The sequence below is a fragment of the Aulostomus chinensis genome, chromosome 6 (assembly GCF_037954235.1).
Source record: "Aulostomus chinensis isolate RoL2024-O1b breed Wild chromosome 6, RoL_Achi_v1.0, whole genome shotgun sequence".
Taxonomy (NCBI): Eukaryota; Metazoa; Chordata; class Actinopteri; order Syngnathiformes; family Aulostomidae; genus Aulostomus; species Aulostomus chinensis.
In genome coordinates, this window is record NC_141325.1 from 22,677,760 (window position 1) to 22,696,195 (window position 18,436).

The following is an 18,436-nucleotide window of genomic DNA, read 5'->3' on the forward strand; positions in this document are numbered from 1 at the left end:
AAGCAGCGTGGACATTGTAGTTTATACCAGTTTGTGGCGTGTCCGTTACAAATGACGATAATTGTTAAATACTTTTCCAGAGAAGAATCGTAGTTCATGTACAATATGTATGTGTACAACATATTTTTCATTGAAAATATTGAACAGAATCTAAAAACTATTCAGTGTTGACTTATGTTGGATGTTTAGCCTTAGAATAATGATAAACAGATTAAAAATAAATAAATACATGAAAACCGGAGAAATTATTTCAGCTTGAACATTTAAATGGTAGGTATTGTTTATTGTCTTCAGACCTTTAATATATCATAAAAATATATTTAGCATATAATGTTTTCCATTCGATGTTCAACTTAGTATTTTTGTACTCATATATGAGATACTTAACAATTACATTACATTATCTCCACTAAATTGATTTTTCCCACAACTGTCCCACATTAAATGATTTTAAATCTAAAGCTTTACATGAAGCCAGACTAATATAATTACTAATACTTATATACTACTACTACTACTACTACTACTACTAATAATAATAATAGTAATAATAATAATAAAAATCTCACCATATATTCTAGCTTTAATATATTCCTTGGATTGGCACAATTTAATTTAGGATTTAAACATATATTTGGTGCAGTTAAGACATTAAGTATATGTTGTTTTTTTTAAATCCTATATCTTTAGTCAAAATATTTGCCTCCATTTTCTGGTGGTTCTGAATCTCAAGGAATGACACTTTCTTCCTGCTGCATTTAATCCAAATTTCTTATTCCACTGATTGATATAGTGATATGAGGTTTTTTATTATCCAAATTTGTATGCCTTTCGCCATTTCCATACTTGTGAAAAATGTTAGCAAATGTTCATTTCTTATTAAAGACAGAACAGCAATAGTGATCATAAACACTTCAAAACATGCTAGAATTTATTAGTGAAAAAAACTTTAATGCACTTATGATTGCTAAAATTCACATTACATTCACATAGTTTGTTGGGGATATTTCTTATTTCTATTGTTCTTATCATTTTGAATAAATAATACATTTCTTCTGCTCTGTGTCAGTGTAGGACTCATGTCTTTGGCATTCTGGGACAGCCAACAGATGTCAATCAACCACACTTACATACAGTAATTATAAATACATACCTTACTTTACCCTGCTTACCCTGTTATTTTTTGACTGTATAAGAATCACATTGAGGGTGATCCATTTGTTCAAGTAAAATATCTTCAATTTTAATATATGAAAGTGTGTATAGCAGAGATCAGCTATTAACCTATATAACATAATAACATCATGGGAGACCATCCATCGGTCCATCCATTTTCTTCCGCTTGTTCCTATTAAGGGTCGCGGGGGGGCTGGAGCCTATCCCAGCAGCTACGGGCGAGAGGCGGGGTACACCGCGGACAGGTCGCCAGTCCATCGCAGGGCCAACATAGAGAGACAAACAACCATTCACACTCACATTCATACCTACAGTCAATTTAGAGTGTCAATCAGCCTAGTCCCCAATTGCATGTCTTTGGACTGTGGGAAGAAGCCAGAGAGAACATGGAGACTCCACACAGAAAGATCCCGTGCCTGAGCCAGGACTCGAACCCAAAACTTTCTTGCTGTGAGTTCCACAGTGCTAACCACTGCACCACTGTGCAGCCTATCATGGGAGACCAGTGGTGAAAAAAATACATGATTCAGGAAAGTTTTGGCGTTTTCACATAGGCAAGGCAAGGCAAGGCAATTTTATTTGTATAGCCTGTTTTCACAAACAGTTTGTCTCAAGGGGCTTTACATGGCATCAGAACAACATCCTCTGCCCTTAGACCCTCACATACACAAATCCAACTTGTATTTGTTGTAGTTTACTTAAAAATATTGCAAACAATTATATTATTTCCATCATTTAAACGTAATGATTCTGATCTCGCTTTATGTTTTTTTGTTTTTAAAGAAAAAAGGTCTCCAATTTAGATTTTTCCTAGGTGCATGGATTTGAAAATTTTGGAAGAATCAAATCTTTTGTTAAAAAAAAAAGATTTAAAAACTATTTTTTTACAAATAGAAGTAATCTTTTTCAAAAAATACTGACTCGTGTGGATCAAAATGACTTGAGAGGCTTCTTGCACAAGTATGAGGAACATCTATCTCTGCCACCTCTGGATCAAAAGCCTTTTATTTATCTTGACCTTGCTATTTGAACTCGTCTCTAATGCGTTGTGATTTCATGCTCCTTGCTGTAAGTATATCTAATAGCTTTTAAAATTAGTAGCACTTAATTCAACTGACTACCCTGAGGTATGTGTGTTGATGTGTGTTAGAGTAGTTTTTCCAGCAGCAGCGTTTTCAGTTTCTTCTTGACAGCCTTGGTAAGGTCAATTATCTTTCACCAGGAATGAGGAACACCGATAGGCTTCGACTCCACTGTGTTCATCGTTTTGTAAAAGGTTTTGTGCAGATTTATCATTCACTTTATTTCATAATGCTACTTACAGATGTCATTAGGACCTGAAGACAGAGGCAAATGTTTAAATTCTGCATTTTCTTAATGATTTTTACTTATCTGACTTAATTTAGTCCATAGAATTACTGTGTTATCTTCCATGGCTGATGATCTGGGAAAATGTAGCTATTAGTACAGGTCCCTCTAAACTAAGATGTACAATAATTCAAGCTTAGTCACTGTAAATTTAAGCTTTATTTTAACGTTTCAGAATAAACATTTTTAACTCAATTTCAGATTTAACACAGTAATTTCTCTGTTACATGACTTGGAGGAAATGGACTCGGAGTTTCAACAATGCTAACTTATTTCTGGGTATTAGGAACCACTCCTGTGTCCATCTCTTAAGATGAACAGGAATCAGTCAGCAACATTTGTGTTCTTCCAACAATGAAATAAATGTGGTTCAGTGAGGTTTGAATCTGGCATTAAGTAACACATTCATCAAGATCTATGACAATTAGCCTGTTACTTGACTATTCATTTGAGCAACAAGATCAACTACATGTCAGTAATTCACCAAAGGGTGCTCAACATGGACTTAGTTCAAGATTCCTGGTAGGTAGTTACTGCTTTGATGAATGTTATAGGAGCAGGCTTTCTGGGTTATTTTTTGTCCAGTGTCGTTCTCTCGTTATATTTTCCTCGTCCTGTTAAAAGATGAAAAATTGATATAAAGATGATCATAATCTTCCAGTCATTCAGTATACCTGTAGTGATCAGAATGAACCTATGGTGCATCAATTTGAAAACTGTAAATGACATTGATATTGCACGTACCGTTTCTGCAGTGTCTACTGTCTCCTCTCCTTCCGTGTGTTCACTGCCAGGGGTGAATGACTCAAAGTCTGAGAAGGCGCTTTCGACCGCCTCCTCATCATAGTCTGTCTGGTATTCATCAGATAATTCTTCTGAAGAAACATACATTTTTTTACAAGAATGTTTCAAACATACTGACTTTAATCACACAAGTCACAAAACAATAAATTTGGCTAATTTCAGATAACAATCTTGGATGAGCATAAGACCATTTATTTTGTGTTCACTCTTTGGAGAAGACTAAAGATAAATCTTTCAGTATCAGAATCTCCAAAGATGGTCATGGTCCTTTTATTTAAATACTTGAATGTACATCAGCATGTGATTTCAGTCGTCTCTTGATAACCAACCTTTGATTAGGGCAGTCTTGACAGGCTCAATTCTTGACACAATCTCTGCCAAGTCAGTGAAGGAGGCATTTGGGCACGTGACCACCTGAAAGAGACAGACAGAGTCAGTACGTTCAGATCATTTTCTTGGCTTTCAGATTTAAAACAATACAAACATTTCTGTTATACAATTTAATATAAATGTCTTCCCTTCTTATAATGCCTGTGCACTTCAGCTGATGCAGTTATTATTGTTCAGTCACAACTCATAATGAAAATGAGAGTTACTTGATGAAAATCTATTCAGAAACTTACTCTAATTATCACAGAATAAAAGAATATAAACCTGGAAAGTTTCAGTTACTTTTGGAAAAATTAATCTGCAATCGACAAACACCACAGTCATGCATGCACTTGTAAATAACAGAAAAGACCAGAAAGCTAAATTAATTTTGGCTATTATCAGTCTGGTATAACTTCTTCCGGAGACTTGTGTATTTAGATTTGCTGGTTGGAGTCTCAGCTCTAACCGTCATGTTCTTATGGTACTTAAGGTATACATAAATTTCAGCATGATCAGAACATGCTGATCCCAAGGTGTTACATATTTTTGTTTTCAGCACCTACTCAAGTACAATAAGACTGAAGCAGGATATATACCAGGTTTTTAATTCATTCGTAAATACACCGAAAACATAAGCATTGAGAGCAGTAGTTCTGAGCATGGGCACAAATAACTGTGAAAAGCACATACTCATCAAATGTGTCAGGGACATTCAAAGCAATAACAATCTTTCGTGGAGAAATGTTTTAGTTGTGATCTTTTTGCATGTTTGGGTTCCTTCATCCCTGTGCGTCTATCAAGAAGTGTCCATGTGTTGTGCATCTGCCTGACTAGCAGCATTTTGCTGTGCGCCACACTGTATCAGGCACAAGATACAACACAGCCTAGTATATTTGTATTGTTATGATCTTCACTCATATATTGTTGTGACATTTTTGCCCACTCTCCTGTCATGCATATACCCAAACCAATCAGACATGGTACACTGTAAAAATTTTGCACTCACATGACTAGATTTGGTCCTGTGGAACTCTTCTTGATGTCTGTCCTTGAGCATTTTGTCAATCACCCCGCTCCGCCGCCACACATCGAACAGTGTCTTCCCATGCTCGTATCCCACCTCCTGCAGCCACAGAAATGGAGGGTTAGTGTGAAATACAAGGTCAATAGGTGAAAGGGAAACGTCATTAAGGAACAGATGGTCCACTTACAGCGATCTCGTCAAACTTGCTGAATTCTAATGTGCCGTAGCGATCAATGGGCGGTCGTATGTACTCGCAGTAGTCACTGTTTTTGACCAATTCAAGTTGCCGGACGCAGCAAACATAAGCGAGCCGAGTTTGGATCTCCGCCATGTTCAAGACCTACAGGAAAGAGTTCAGCAGGTACGGTACATTATCTTATTAGACCAGGCCACATCATTATTTTACGTTTGAAATGTTTTGATTTATTGGTCTTTTTTCATTACTTCAAACAGTAACACTACTAAAAACAGGGATGAGGTTGTATTCCAGACGAAGAAAGTCCAAAAAAGCAAGAAAGCAGCCTGTTAGACTTTCTTTCAGATGATAATTTTTTTGGTGGCATGTGTATTATATCTTTATATATGTTGATTTTGCATTGAAACGTTTAGCTGAACAAATGTTGAGTGCCCTCTTGAATAAACAGTGTCTGTATGCAAGTCTTCATAAGCAGAAGTGAAATTCTTACAAGACTGTTCTAAAACATATCAGGAAATAGAAATTGAACAATCTTTAAAAACTGAACTGCCATGACTCAGCCTGGTTCTCCCCTCCCTGTTGTCTATATAATCAGAGGAACAGTCCCACCTGCACTTCTGACACACCTGCAGCTCATCACTCATCAAAACTCCCTGTCACTCATCCACTCTGCCAGATTGTCCACTATACCAGTGTGGTACTGATGACTCTTTATTACCTCTAGTGAAGTTAATTAAATTTATTCTGTGTGGCCATTCCATTGCTCTTCTGTGCTCCAGTTTATCTCCCGCTTTCTCCTATCCACTGCTGCCTGCCTGTATAAGGCTCACCTGCACTCTGCCCTCACCTACAGTAGCTGGCTATTCCTGCACTTGTCACCTTCTGCCCTTTGCTCCTGCTTCACTGTCCATCTCCTGATTTTCTCTTGTTGTCCCAGCAGTTACCGTCACAGCCTCCCCCCCCCACACACACACACATACACACACCGAATCTGACACCATCCCACCACCTGTGTCTTCAATAAATTTCACCACATACCCGATCCACTGGCTCTGTATCTACTCTCTGGGTCCCAAAACAACTGTCAGCCATGCCGTGAACATTGTATTCTGTGAGGATGTCTAAGTTTTGATCTAATATGGAGATGTTGAAGGAGACATGACCTCAGCGTTGCCAGATTGGAGATGTTAAATGATTTTACCAATCGAAATAAAATGATCATATTTGAGGAAAAGTATCATAGGTGCCATAAGTGCATCACAGCCAAGAGAACAAATCACTGGAATGTGTAATTCTCAAAACATGTTTGGTGCCTCAGTGGCTAGTACTTTCATGTCAAAGGTCCTGAGTAAAATTGCTGGCCGCATGTTCTCCCTGTATCTGTGTGGCCGTGTGGCAACACAGAGGGTGAATTTTGTTCAAATTAGTAAGAAGAACAGTTATTGAAATAAAAACAGTTTGGCACTGCCTGCAAATCTAGAGACATGGTTTAAAAAATGGGGATATATCATGAATGTAAGGGGCAGTATTTGAAATAAAAATGTTAAACATGTTTGGTATTAATGATCATAGAGAGGGCAAATTTATTTGTAAATTTTCCATTCGTCAATCCATTTTCTACCGCTTATCCTGTTAAGGGTTGCGGGGCCTGGAGCCTATCATAGCTGCCTTTGGGCGAGAGGCGGGGTTCACCCTGGACAGGTCACCAGTCCATCACAGGGCCAGCACATATAGACAGACAACCATTCACACTCACTGCCACGTCTATGGTTGATTTAGAGTATCGGATTAACCTAATCCCCTCTTGCATGTCTTTGGACAGTGGGAAGAAGCCAGAGTACCTGGAGAGAACCCACAAGGCACAGGGAGAACATGCAGACTCCACACAGAAAGACCCCGTGCTTGAGCTGTGGCTTCAACCTGGAATCTTCTTGCTGTGAGGCGACAGTGCTAACCACTGCGCCACTGTGCAAACCCTTGTTAATTTTCATTTAGGTTATATAAACCCTAATCCCGAACAATGGCAATTATACTGACAAGGCTTAAATGTGCATTTTTTTGTCTGGCGAGTATGACTGGTATACCTTAACTCTCTCAGCCAGAGGGTTGAATCGTTTCCACAACAGCCACCAGCCATTCAGAGAGTCACCATAATTGGTTAGATCGGTTTCATCTCGACTTCCAACATCGATTGCGATCACAACCTTGGCCCCCATGGTGCGAGCCACATCAGCTAGATAACAAAATAAGACAAAAGACACTTAAGTTCATTTTGTAACACACAAAATAAATACCACTTTATTGAAAGTTGTATGAAATGTGATCTTTCTAAATATAACATTTTGTTGAGTCTGTTTTTCAGAAAACCACCAGATCCGTGTTTTATGTTATCTGATGTCATGAATAAAGCTTTTGATGCTTTAAGGTTGCATCTCTAATCAGAGCCAACAGAGTTTGAGCCTGACTGAACCTTTATCATCTTGAGTCCTGTTGTTTATCTATAGATGCAGGAGGTCTGATATTTTTAAAAAAATTAAATTTAAAAAGGAGCATAAGTAGCAGATAAGTATTTATGTATGTATTGAGATTACAGACAGAACTACTTTTTATTTACTGATTTTCACAAAAAATTATTTTTTTCTGTGCCACTTATTCAACATGAAAATAATAAAGAAATAAATCTTTTTACAAAAAAATTGAGATTTTTCAGGGGGTATAGTCCATAGCAGGTTTTCAAAGTGGGGGCCGGCAGGGGGCACTAGTGGGGCCTCAGAAAGTTGGTGGGAAGATAATAAATAAATAAAAAATAAAAAGAAATAGTCTAATTTTTTAAAATCATTATTAGAAAATGTATACAGTGATGAAAACATGTTGTTAATAATGTTCTTATGCTAAACAAACATAATAATTATTGAATAGTGAACAGAGACAATTGAGAGAGGTTTGATTTTTGTTCTGTTTTTGTCTGTCAACAGTTTGTTGAAAAGTTTATTACTCAGTGGGAATATAATACAATGTTGAAAATATGTTGTTAATAATTTTCTTATGCTAAACAAATGTGATGATTATTGAATAGTGAAAAAAGTAAGAAAATCATTCTAAGAGTTGATCTCTTTTTTTTAAAATATATTTTGTAGCTGTGTCGGTGGGTTTGCAAAGGGGGTCCCCAGCCAGAAGCCCAGAAGCTAATATATTTTGGGGAGCCACAGCAAGGCAAAGTTTGGGAACCCCTGGTCTATAGTTTAGGAGTATAGTCAAGTGTACAAGATCATCCTCCCTTTGAAAACAAATAATAAATTGAAAAAAAAACACAAAATCAAGTAAAAGTCCATCTTGTCTCTTGTAACTTGTACAACTTTCTTACAATAGCTATGAACACCACCTTCCTGGTAATATGCTGCCCCCTATTGGTGTAGAATATGAATCGCTGTTTTGTTAAGGCTTAACACTAATAGTACCCTAGCATTCACAGTTATGTGAGACAGAGGAAGGAGAGTTCCTCACCAGGCAAGTTGTTGATGTAACCCCCATCCATCAGTAAGTGACCATCTTTGGGATCACAGAGAGGGGGCAGATAGCCAGATAGTGACATACTGGCCCGCACATACCGCCACAAGGAACCTGAAGAAGACACAAGTCTTGAATTAACGGGGTGACAAATACATGTGTGAATTAGGGGATTCGAAAAATTATATTTATTTGTATCTTTCAAAGACAATAGATTGTTAGTGTTAACACTTCCCGACTTGCTTGCCATGAATCTATAACCTTTAAAGTTACATAGACACAAGAGGTCACACAATGCACAATTATTAACCAGGTGTCCCAGATAGTTATGTCTGCTTTCTCAATTTTGTTACTAAAATACAGGTAAAAAGAGACACCGCAAATAAGAAAATATGTACGAGACACAGAATCTTTTGTTCTAAAAATGGGTGTAGCTGAAAACAGGTGATCCAAGTTGTTTGAGCTCTGATTCAAAGCAAAACCCCAAAAAGGAAAATGATGAAACAAACATGGATGAATGAATGGATCGGGTTGTTAGGAGCCCCTGGCCTCTCATCTGGGGTTTTTGTTTGGGTGCTTCAAAACCAATGGCATTGGGAATGGCAAATTAGACCTAAAAATTGCACAGCATGAACTAAGTATACTGTGACCCATTATGCTGCAGCTGGTAACTGCTCATTTTATTTAAATTAGTTTTGGATTCTGCAAAAATATGAAATATTATTATGTGTTAAATTTTCAGAAAAGACAAATAATATCACAGTGACACCGACCATCGGTGTGAGCTCTCATGGAGGAAGCCGTGATATCTGTTGTAATGTTGAAGTATGGCAGCCACAGGTCCTGCAGATAAGAGGGGTTAAAAAAAAGTAAAAACCCAAGATATTGTGATGTATCAGACTTGAACTTTGCAGTATCCACCCACCCAGGTCTGATATAACAGTCTGAATCTGACACTGACAGAAGTTTAATTGTACTTTGCAGTGCCAGTAAAGCAAATGCCTAAATTTCAAAGCTAATAGCTAAATAATACATTTCTTGTAATAGCGACAGGAAATCTTTAGGTCTGTAAAAGTCCTTATAGTGCTTCATACCACTTGTGCTCACGTGCTTATAAATGATCCTTTTAAACATCTATAATAAATCCTGCACCTTACCTCTATCTGTTTGCCCTTGAAGACAGAGCTAATGCTGGAGTTAAAGGAAGCACCAGAAAACATAGAGGTGACAGGGTAGGTTAGATCCACGATCTTCTTAAAGAGAGATGTCATTTCCTGAAAAACAATAAAAGTTACACAGGGAAATTTAAAATGAGCTCAACTCTTAAAATCACTGTCGTGGTAAATCAGATCAGCAACAAGATCAAGAAAAGAAATACAAGAAGTTGCAGAGCATCAAAAGATAAGGGATGTGTATTCACAAAAGAAGTCATAGGTCTCTTTTCATGCAAATTCTGGATTAAAAAACAAATTTTATATCCAATCCGTTTGAACATTTTGGAAACAAGAAACGTGACTGGTGAGGTGATGAAATAATTCATTCATTTTCTCTTCTGGCATTAATAGTAAAAGAAAAAAATGACAGGAAGAGTGAGGGAAACTTTCATTGGGGTGGGGTGAGAGGGACCCCACAGTCAGCCAATTTAATAAGTGGTCTGATTAGAATGGGGATGCAAAGCAGTGGTGACTAGCTGTGTCCTCACGCAAGTTGTCTGGGAGAAAATAAATTGCAATTATGTCAGAAACAACAGCAATATTTTTCTGATTCCACAGAGCTTCTTGGCCAAGCCATATGGAGTTGTCATTTTTACAGTATGGTCATGTTTTACGCACATTACAATCAGTACAGCTTCATTCATTTGTCATTTGAATACGTCATCTGAAGCTTTTATGTCACTAATGGTGTTTTTCCTACCTGTATATCCTCCAGAAGTCTAACAGGATCTGACTCATGCACATACGCCACTCACACTTTTCCTGAGTGGAACGCAGCAGTGCACCAGGGAAAAGTAAAGATTGTCTCAAATAATTTCCAACTTTACGTAGATAATAAGTAATCAAATCTTTGCGGTCTTATATATAATTTTACTTCATTTTTTTAAGTTGTTTTTAAAGTTGTGGTTGTCATCAGTTGTATTTTATTCATTTTATTTTAAATGCGTTCATGTTTTATCATGATGTGGAATTCACTGATGAGTCATTTTTTTTCACATGCTTCCATGTTTCAGTGTTTCATTCATGGACTAAAAGCTTTTCAAATGTGCATAAGCCAGTCATGGAGCTGATATGGAGGACAACACATTCCCACGGTCGATTCAGTTTTGATACATATGAATTTGGACATGGAAAAGGGCATACATCACTTTTTTGTGTATACCCACCATTTGTCCTTGAGGTCCCTGTCATAACAGTGAAACAATTCTTTAAACATTAACATCTTCTGTTAACACACCATAGCCCACTCGCGAGCCCGGACTCTCATTCGACTGTTACTCTTCTCCTCTGCGTACAGCGCTCCCATGAAAGAACCAATGGATGTGCCTCCCACCATGTCGATAGGGATCCCTGCCTCATTCAGTGCTCGCAAGATGCCCACCTGGGAGCAACCCCTGAAAGGAACATCAGGTAATATTTCATTCAAATGTCATCATCATATCATATTTTCACAATTTCAGAATGTTTGGTATCACATTTAGCTGAAGCAGTTTAAAAAACAATAACACTGCCTTCCATTTGAAGTTAAACAGAAAACAGCATCAAAACTGACCTAATTGAGTTTCAGATTTCATCAGCATATAAGGAATGAATACTTCACCTTTTCCACATCATATTCATGAGGCTCTGTGTTTTCCACAGGGGATTCTATGAGCTATTGCCACCTCTACCCACCAAAGCATCATGATATTGAAACCAGAATTTCATTGGCTATCTGAAACACCTTTCATTTCCACAAACTGTTGCAATTGGCTAGATAGATAGATAGATAGATAGCTAGATAGATAGATAGATAGAAAGATAGATAGATAGATAGATAGATAGATAGATAGATAGATAGACAGATAGATAGAAAGATAGATAGATGATAGATAGACAGATAGATAGATAGATCGATAGATAGATAGATAGATAGATAGATAGATAGACAGATAGATAGAAAGATAGATAGATAGAAAGATAGATAGATGATAGATAGACAGATAGATAGATAGACAGACAGATAGATAGATAGTCAGACAGATAGATAGATAGACAGACAGACAGGTAGATAGATAGATAGATGATAGAAAGATAGATAGATAGACAGATAGATAGATAGATAGATAGATAGATAGACAGATAGACAGACAGACAAATAGATAGATAGATAGATAGATAGATAGACAGACAGACAGACAGATAGATAGATAGACAGACAGACAGATAGATAGATAGATAGATAGATAGATAGATAGATAGATAGATAGATAGATAGATAGATAGATAGACAGACAGACAGACAGACAGACAGACAGGCAGATAGATAGATAGATATAAGAACCCATTTTTGGACTAAATCTTTGAATAGGGATTATCTGCGTCTGTCTAGAATGGGTTTTTTTGGTGTTTGAATAAAATGTGGATTAACTCTTCAGCCTCTAGAGTGAATAGCATAATTAGCACAAAACTGTATGATGTGCCATATGCATGGGTACATAAAAATAGGAGGTTGATGCAAGTATATGACATTCCTATTCCTGGACATCCCACATGAGGGCCATTGCTGCAGAGGTGGCAATGCAATGACTGTCTCTCTACTTGTGTTATGACTGAGATGAAGTATACTGTACATAACAGCTCATAAGGAAATAGTAAACAAGTGTTGCATTCATGGGTCACACAAGTCACGAGAGCAGAAAAAAATACTGTCCATACCTTGTCAAAGCTCCAGATTTAGCCAGAGCAGGAAACAAAACAAATGAATCAGAAGAAAAGCAATTGGAAACACTGTTCACCTCATGTATTAACATATTTCCTTCAACTATTATTCCCTTTTTTGCCTTATCATTCCTGTTACCTGTTGCCTCAAAATGATTTAATACCAACAGTTTCTAATAACTGCAATTGTTGACTTAGGAAATGTTTCAAACCAGTTTCTATGTGCTCTATTTCAATATTTTTAAAACAAAATCTTTTGTAACCTGCTGAGATATGTAACATTATATATGACACATTACATTTAAATGAGTGTCAATATCAAGCTGTAGTACCTTGCACCTCCTCCACCCAGCACAAGGGCGATGCTGTTTCCTGTTAGGATCCTGGCCAGGCGGGAGAAGTCAGAATGACGATCAGGACACTTCTCAAAAACACGCTGATACAGCTCTCTCTGACATGTACACACACACACACACACACACACACACACACACACACACACACACACACACACACACACACACACATATATAAAATTTCTTAAATCAGGCACATCCTGTCCCAAAAACCTACAAAAAAAACAGATTGCACATTCCCTGCATTTCCATGTCGGATTACTGCAATTGCCTATTGTTTGTCTACAAGTATCCATTGTCTCTAAAGAATCTCTATTTGGTCCAAAATGCTACAGCTAGTGGTTTCATTGATCTAATCTTCAATCACTACTGTCAGTTAGCTTCAAAATTATAGCCATACACATCAACATGTATCAATAGAGATAGCAAATGCTTTTGATCCTGCTGAATATCCTGCATGTCTTCAATGTTTCGTATATGCCCTAGTTGTTCTTTGTGCATTTGCATTTGTGTTAGCATTTGTAGTACCAGCTTAGGTAAACTCCTCTTGGAGAACACCCTGCGAGGACAGGACAGATGATGGTGTCTGGAGATCCAGCTCCGCATGTTCAGCCATTCAGCCGTCCCTTTGGGCGGTGGGCCATCCTCCCTGTGAAGCAACACCAGTTGCTTCTGAGCCCGGACAGCACTGCCCTCCAACATCCGCTCCAACTACAGGTAGAATGGGGCTTCATAAATATTAGGTTGAGGCAGCTAGCAATAACATTGGAAGCCAGTTGTCATATGAGTGAAAAGGAATTCTATCTGGTATCTTCTGTTTGAACTTTCTTGTACCTCAGCTTCATAATTTATCTCAAAAGTTAAAGCTGGTCTGACAACTGGGACTTGATATGGGTCTGGGAATGAACCTGTGGTGCCTATCATGATTCTTTTAGAATCATAAATTTGTTGTTAGAGCACTTTCTGATATTGTAGACAGTCATGGCACCAGTGTTGTCTATAGCTATAGCTGTGTTTAAAGAAGGTCAAAACTGTGTAGGATGTTCTAATTTGGTATTCCTGGGTAGTGCCCAACATTACAAGTATGATGGTTTACAAGAGGTCTGACACAGATGTTCTGGGGAAGCTGACTCAGCCTCATCTCACAGTGAACCTAATATCTCTGTCATGGACATGTTCAGTAAAGTACCCAGTGTAAGCCATCTCTGAGTCTCCAGCCTGTTACTTGTGTCTGACGAATTCCTTGTCCACACAAAAGTCCTCAACAATAAGTAACAGTATATATTTGAATGAAGGTACTGAAAAAGCTAGAGTTTCTACCCCAGACCTGTTTTGAGACATTAAAAAACACTGATCTGATCTTCATGATATGATTTTTCCAGTTCAAATGCTATGTTAGACTGGAGTTTCACGCTTGCACCAATTATGTCCAGAATTGTGACATTGTGATGTCAACATGAAGTTGACCATTTGGATATACAATTTCATCGCTTCAGCTGTTTATTCAATTCAATATTTATTTGTCATGTAAAAAAATGTTCTTTTCAGGGTACAAATTTTTGATATGTCCTGAAATGTTTATTGTTGAGTTCAAATGGATGTTTATGCTGAATCTAACAAAATTTCCTCCAGGTTCTCCTGAGATGTTGTGTTGACAAGCATAAGAGGGCTATACAGACGAATAACCCAAAAGCCTCTGGCAACTGTCCATCCATCCATCAATCCATTTTCTATACCGCTTATCTGTTAAGGGTCGGGGGGGGGGGGGCTGGAGCCTATCCCACCAGTCCATTGCAGGGCAATCAGGGGCAATTAGGGGCTCAGTATCTTGCTCAAGGATACTTTGACATGGTCACCAGGGGAAGTAGGGATCGAACCAGCAACCCTTCGTTTGCTAGACAGCCACTCTACCTCCAAGCCATGCCACCTCCGTCTCGAGCAACTGCTGTCACGTAAATGGAATGGGAATATTTTCCTGGTGCCTTAAACCCGCAAAATTTTGTAATGACCAGCAGGGGGCAGCTACAGTGGCTGCAAGAGCAAGTCTGATTGTATTGAAATCTCATTAGATTTACAACCTTTGTAAACATTTTCTTAATAGTCTCAGTCATTAGTGTTGAGTCATCTTCAGTGTGACACAATGTTCAATTTGTAAATTATAGCGACATTAATTATGGCACGATTCTTGTAAGTACAATATCATACCGACCTCGCCCACAGTGGGCTCCTGGTCCCCCAATCCCACAATGACGATGCAGTCAGCTTGCCGGATGCAGCGCTGTGTCCATGGCGTAAGACCAGAATCTGACTGGTAGAGGACGATACGGTGGATGTCTTCCTGCTGGCCAAGCCAACTGGACAGACGGTACTCATGGACACTTCAGAGGAGTTACAAAAGCCAGACAGATTGCAAGTTAACATCACGCAACAGAAAAGAGATTCTGGGCTGGGAGCATAAAACTTTAGATTATTGACAAAAAGTTTGTATGTATAAAAAATTATTTGTAAAAAGTGCATCCACATTTTTTTTAGTCTACTTTAGTTAACTGTGACCAGTGTATGCAAAACCCTCTAAAATCACATCCTTATGAAATTCAAAACAAACACATTTCTTGATTTCCACTCCAAATCTTGAGCACTGAGGGTTGAACATAACCCTTTAAAAGAGATAAAACACTGCTTGCTCCACAGGTTAGGTGGCAAGCCAAAGCAAAATGCACCAAATTGTGAGCTAAATTTTGCTGAACGTGGAAATTAGACTTTTAAGAAGTGAAAAAATTAAATGTATTTTTATTAGCAATCTCAGTTCTGTAATCGCGTACAGGACAAAACTGCCCAATCTAATGTTCGATTACATAAATTCCTTCAACAAGCAATAGCACAGCCATAAGTGTGCATTACTATAGCTATTTATGGCAACCATAATTATCCCCAAGTATAATTAGATACCAAATAAAAATGTTTTAACACTTAATTATTTACAAGGCAGTTAGTGAAAGGTAAACTGTGCAGTTTGATTCACTCCTAAATACTGTCAAAAATACCTTCTGTGTTCAACAAATCATGAAAGAATCACATAAGGTATATTGGATGTAACTGATATTCATTATTCATAAATTAGTCATTCAGTCCGTTTTTCAGTCTTTCACCTGTCTAAAGCAGCAGAGCCCAGTCGCTGTTTGATAATGTCCCTTGTCAGGAGAAGAGTAGGGCCTGGAACAACAGGGATTATTATTCGTATTGTTATACAGAACAAATTAAACTTTTGCTACATCAGAGCTAACAGAGGTTTACATATTTAATCTTTTTGGAAAAGGCAAAATTAAGTGAGTTTTTATCAATCATTCCATAAGTTATATTTCAAAACGTGCATTGAAATTTTACAGATGGCATGACTGCTGTGAGTCTCATCAGCAGCAGAGATGAGACAAACTACAGGAGCGAGGTGAGCCACCTGGTCATGTGGTGTCAAGACAGCTATCTCTCTCTGAATGTGGAGAAGACAAAGGAGATTGCTCTGGACTGCAGGAGAGCACACACCCAGCATGCTCCTCTGACCATCACTGGTGCTGCTGTCGAGAGAGTGAGCAGCACTAATTCCTGGGCTTGCATGTCACAGAGGACCTCTCCTGGACCATCAAACACTGCATCACTGACCAAGAAAGCGCTCTACTCTCTGGGTACTCCGGCCTCCTCCCACAGTCCGAAGACATGCAAATGGAGCGGCTACATTAATTGAATACTCTAAACTGACTGTTGGCGTGGCTGTGTGTGTGATTGGTTGTCAGTCTGTATGTGTTGGCCATGTGATGGACTGGCAACCCGTCCAGGGTGAACCCCGCCTCTCGCCCGAAAGCCGCTGGGATAGGCTCCAGACCCCGTGACCCTTAACAGGGTAAGTGGAAGAAAATGGGCGGATGGATGGATCTCTTTTTTTGCACCATGGGTCATAGACAATTTCCATCCTATGTGTTTCATGTATGGCATATATATATATATATATGTTAGTCATAATAATAAAAATAATAATGATAATAATTTACCAGGAAAGAGCAAACAGGTTCAAAAGACCAGTCATGGTAACCCTGGAACCAAGCCCGAGGTAGGGGTCCAAGCTGGGCCTTCACCCATGGGGCCCGACTGGGCCCAGCCTGATAAGGTTACACGGACTTGTCCCACTGTGGGCCCACCACCCGCAGGAGGAACCGGGAGGGTGCAGTGCAATGAAGTTTGGGCAGTAGACCAAGGCAGGGACCTTGGCGGTCTGATCCCCAGACATAGAAGCTGGCTTTTGGGAATATAGAATGACGGAGGAGCCAGAGCTGGTGGAAGGGTTTCAGCGATACAGTCAGCCTCACCTCAACACATAGCTCCAGTTCCCGAACCCAAATCCTTGTGAGGGGTTGAAATCTCTCCTTTGCTGGAGTTGCTCTGGGTGAGAGGCGGACGGCCATAGGGAGCTTTTTGATAGCCCCCAGACTCTCTGCCTGGACGTTGGGGTTCACCCCAGTGGACGAAAGTGTTGCTTCCCTACGCCTTTGGGTCAGGGAACGGGTTCTGACTGTTGTCTGTGCTTATATGCTGAACAGTATTTCACAGTACCCGCCCTTTTTGGAGTCCCTGGGAAGGGTGCTGGACGGTGCCCCAACTGGGGACTCCATTGTCCTGCTGGGAGACTACAATGCTCACGTGGGCAATGACACCGTGACCTGGAGGGGTGTGATTAGAAGGCCTCACCTGAACCCAAGTGGTGTTCAGTTATTGGACTTCTGTGCCAGTTGCAGTTTATCCAAATCTAACACCATTTTCGAACATAAGGATGTCCATCGGTGCACGTGGCACCAGGACGTCCTAGGTTGGAGGTATTTGATCGATTTTATATTTATATCATCTGATCTGATCTGATTCTAGAAACTCAGGTGAAGAGAGGAGCTGAGCTGGCAGCTGATGACCATCTGCTGGGGCTGGTCATGGGCGAACCTGCTGGTGGACACCAGAGGTGAGGAGAGCCGTCAAGCTGAAGGAGGCCTACAGGGTGTGGCTGGTCTGTGGGTCTCCATGGCTCTATGCAGCCACGATGGTTGCCGAGGCAAAAAAATCGGGCGTGGGAGGAGTTCGGTGAGGCCATCGAGAGTGACTACGGCTGGGCTCTGAAAATGTTCTGGCAAACCCTCCAATGCCTCAGGGGGGAAAGGCGGCAATTTGCCCTCACTGTATACAAGCAGCCAAAATGAGTTTCCTCGGCAGGGTGGCTGGGCTCTCCCTTAGAGATAGGGTGAGAAGCTCAGTCATTCGGGGGGGGGCTTGGAGTAGAGCCGCTGCTACTCCATGTCAAGAGGAGCCAGTTGAGGTAGTTCAGGCATCTGGTGAGGATGCCTCCTGGACGCCTCTCTCAAGAGGTTTTCCATCAAGAGGAATGTCTATCAGGGCTGACCAAGACATTATATCTCTTGGCTAGTCTGGTGGAAGTAGCTGGAAAGAGGGCAGTCTGGGTTTCCTTGCTGAGGCTCCGACCCCCGCGAACTTGACCCGGATAAGCGGAGGACGACAAAGATGAAGATTTATATATAGATAGATATATAGATATGGATATATAAATATCGATAGATAGATATGTAGATATACAAATGGCTAGATAGCTAGACAATTGTGTTTGTGAGTGTGTATGTGTGTGTGTGTGTGTGTGTGTGTGTGTGTGTGTGTGTGTGTGTGTGTGTGT

The 18,436-nt window shown here is 39.5% G+C and overlaps 1 protein-coding gene across 6 annotated transcripts in view; it reads right to left on the reverse strand.

Annotated features, from left to right (window-relative positions):
* Positions 1-2,602: 2,602 nt before the first annotated feature.
* pnpla7b (patatin-like phospholipase domain containing 7b) overlaps positions 2,603-18,436 on the reverse strand; it is a 30,595-nt gene continuing 14,761 nt past the window's right edge. For 4 of the 6 annotated variants that reach the window (XM_086207057.1, XM_086207053.1, XM_086207055.1 and 1 more), the window contains 14 exons: positions 15,867-15,930; positions 14,927-15,095; positions 13,246-13,428; positions 12,694-12,812; positions 10,899-11,055; positions 9,605-9,721; positions 9,221-9,290; positions 8,445-8,561; positions 7,025-7,173; positions 4,932-5,084; positions 4,727-4,843; positions 3,678-3,762; positions 3,289-3,419; positions 2,603-3,158 (listed from right to left, as the gene is read on the reverse strand). In XM_086207057.1, coding sequence (XP_086063183.1) covers positions 3,093-3,158; positions 3,289-3,419; positions 3,678-3,762; positions 4,727-4,843; positions 4,932-5,084; positions 7,025-7,173; positions 8,445-8,561; positions 9,221-9,290; positions 9,605-9,721; positions 10,899-11,055; positions 12,694-12,812; positions 13,246-13,428; positions 14,927-15,095; positions 15,867-15,930 — 1,697 coding nt within the window. In that variant the 3' untranslated portion in view covers positions 2,603-3,092. The remainder of the gene's footprint in view (positions 3,159-3,288; positions 3,420-3,677; positions 3,763-4,726; positions 4,844-4,931; positions 5,085-7,024; positions 7,174-8,444; positions 8,562-9,220; positions 9,291-9,604; positions 9,722-10,898; positions 11,056-12,693; positions 12,813-13,245; positions 13,429-14,926; positions 15,096-15,866; positions 15,931-18,436) is intronic. The other 2 variants (XM_086207054.1, XM_086207056.1) reach the window with 1 other exon arrangement.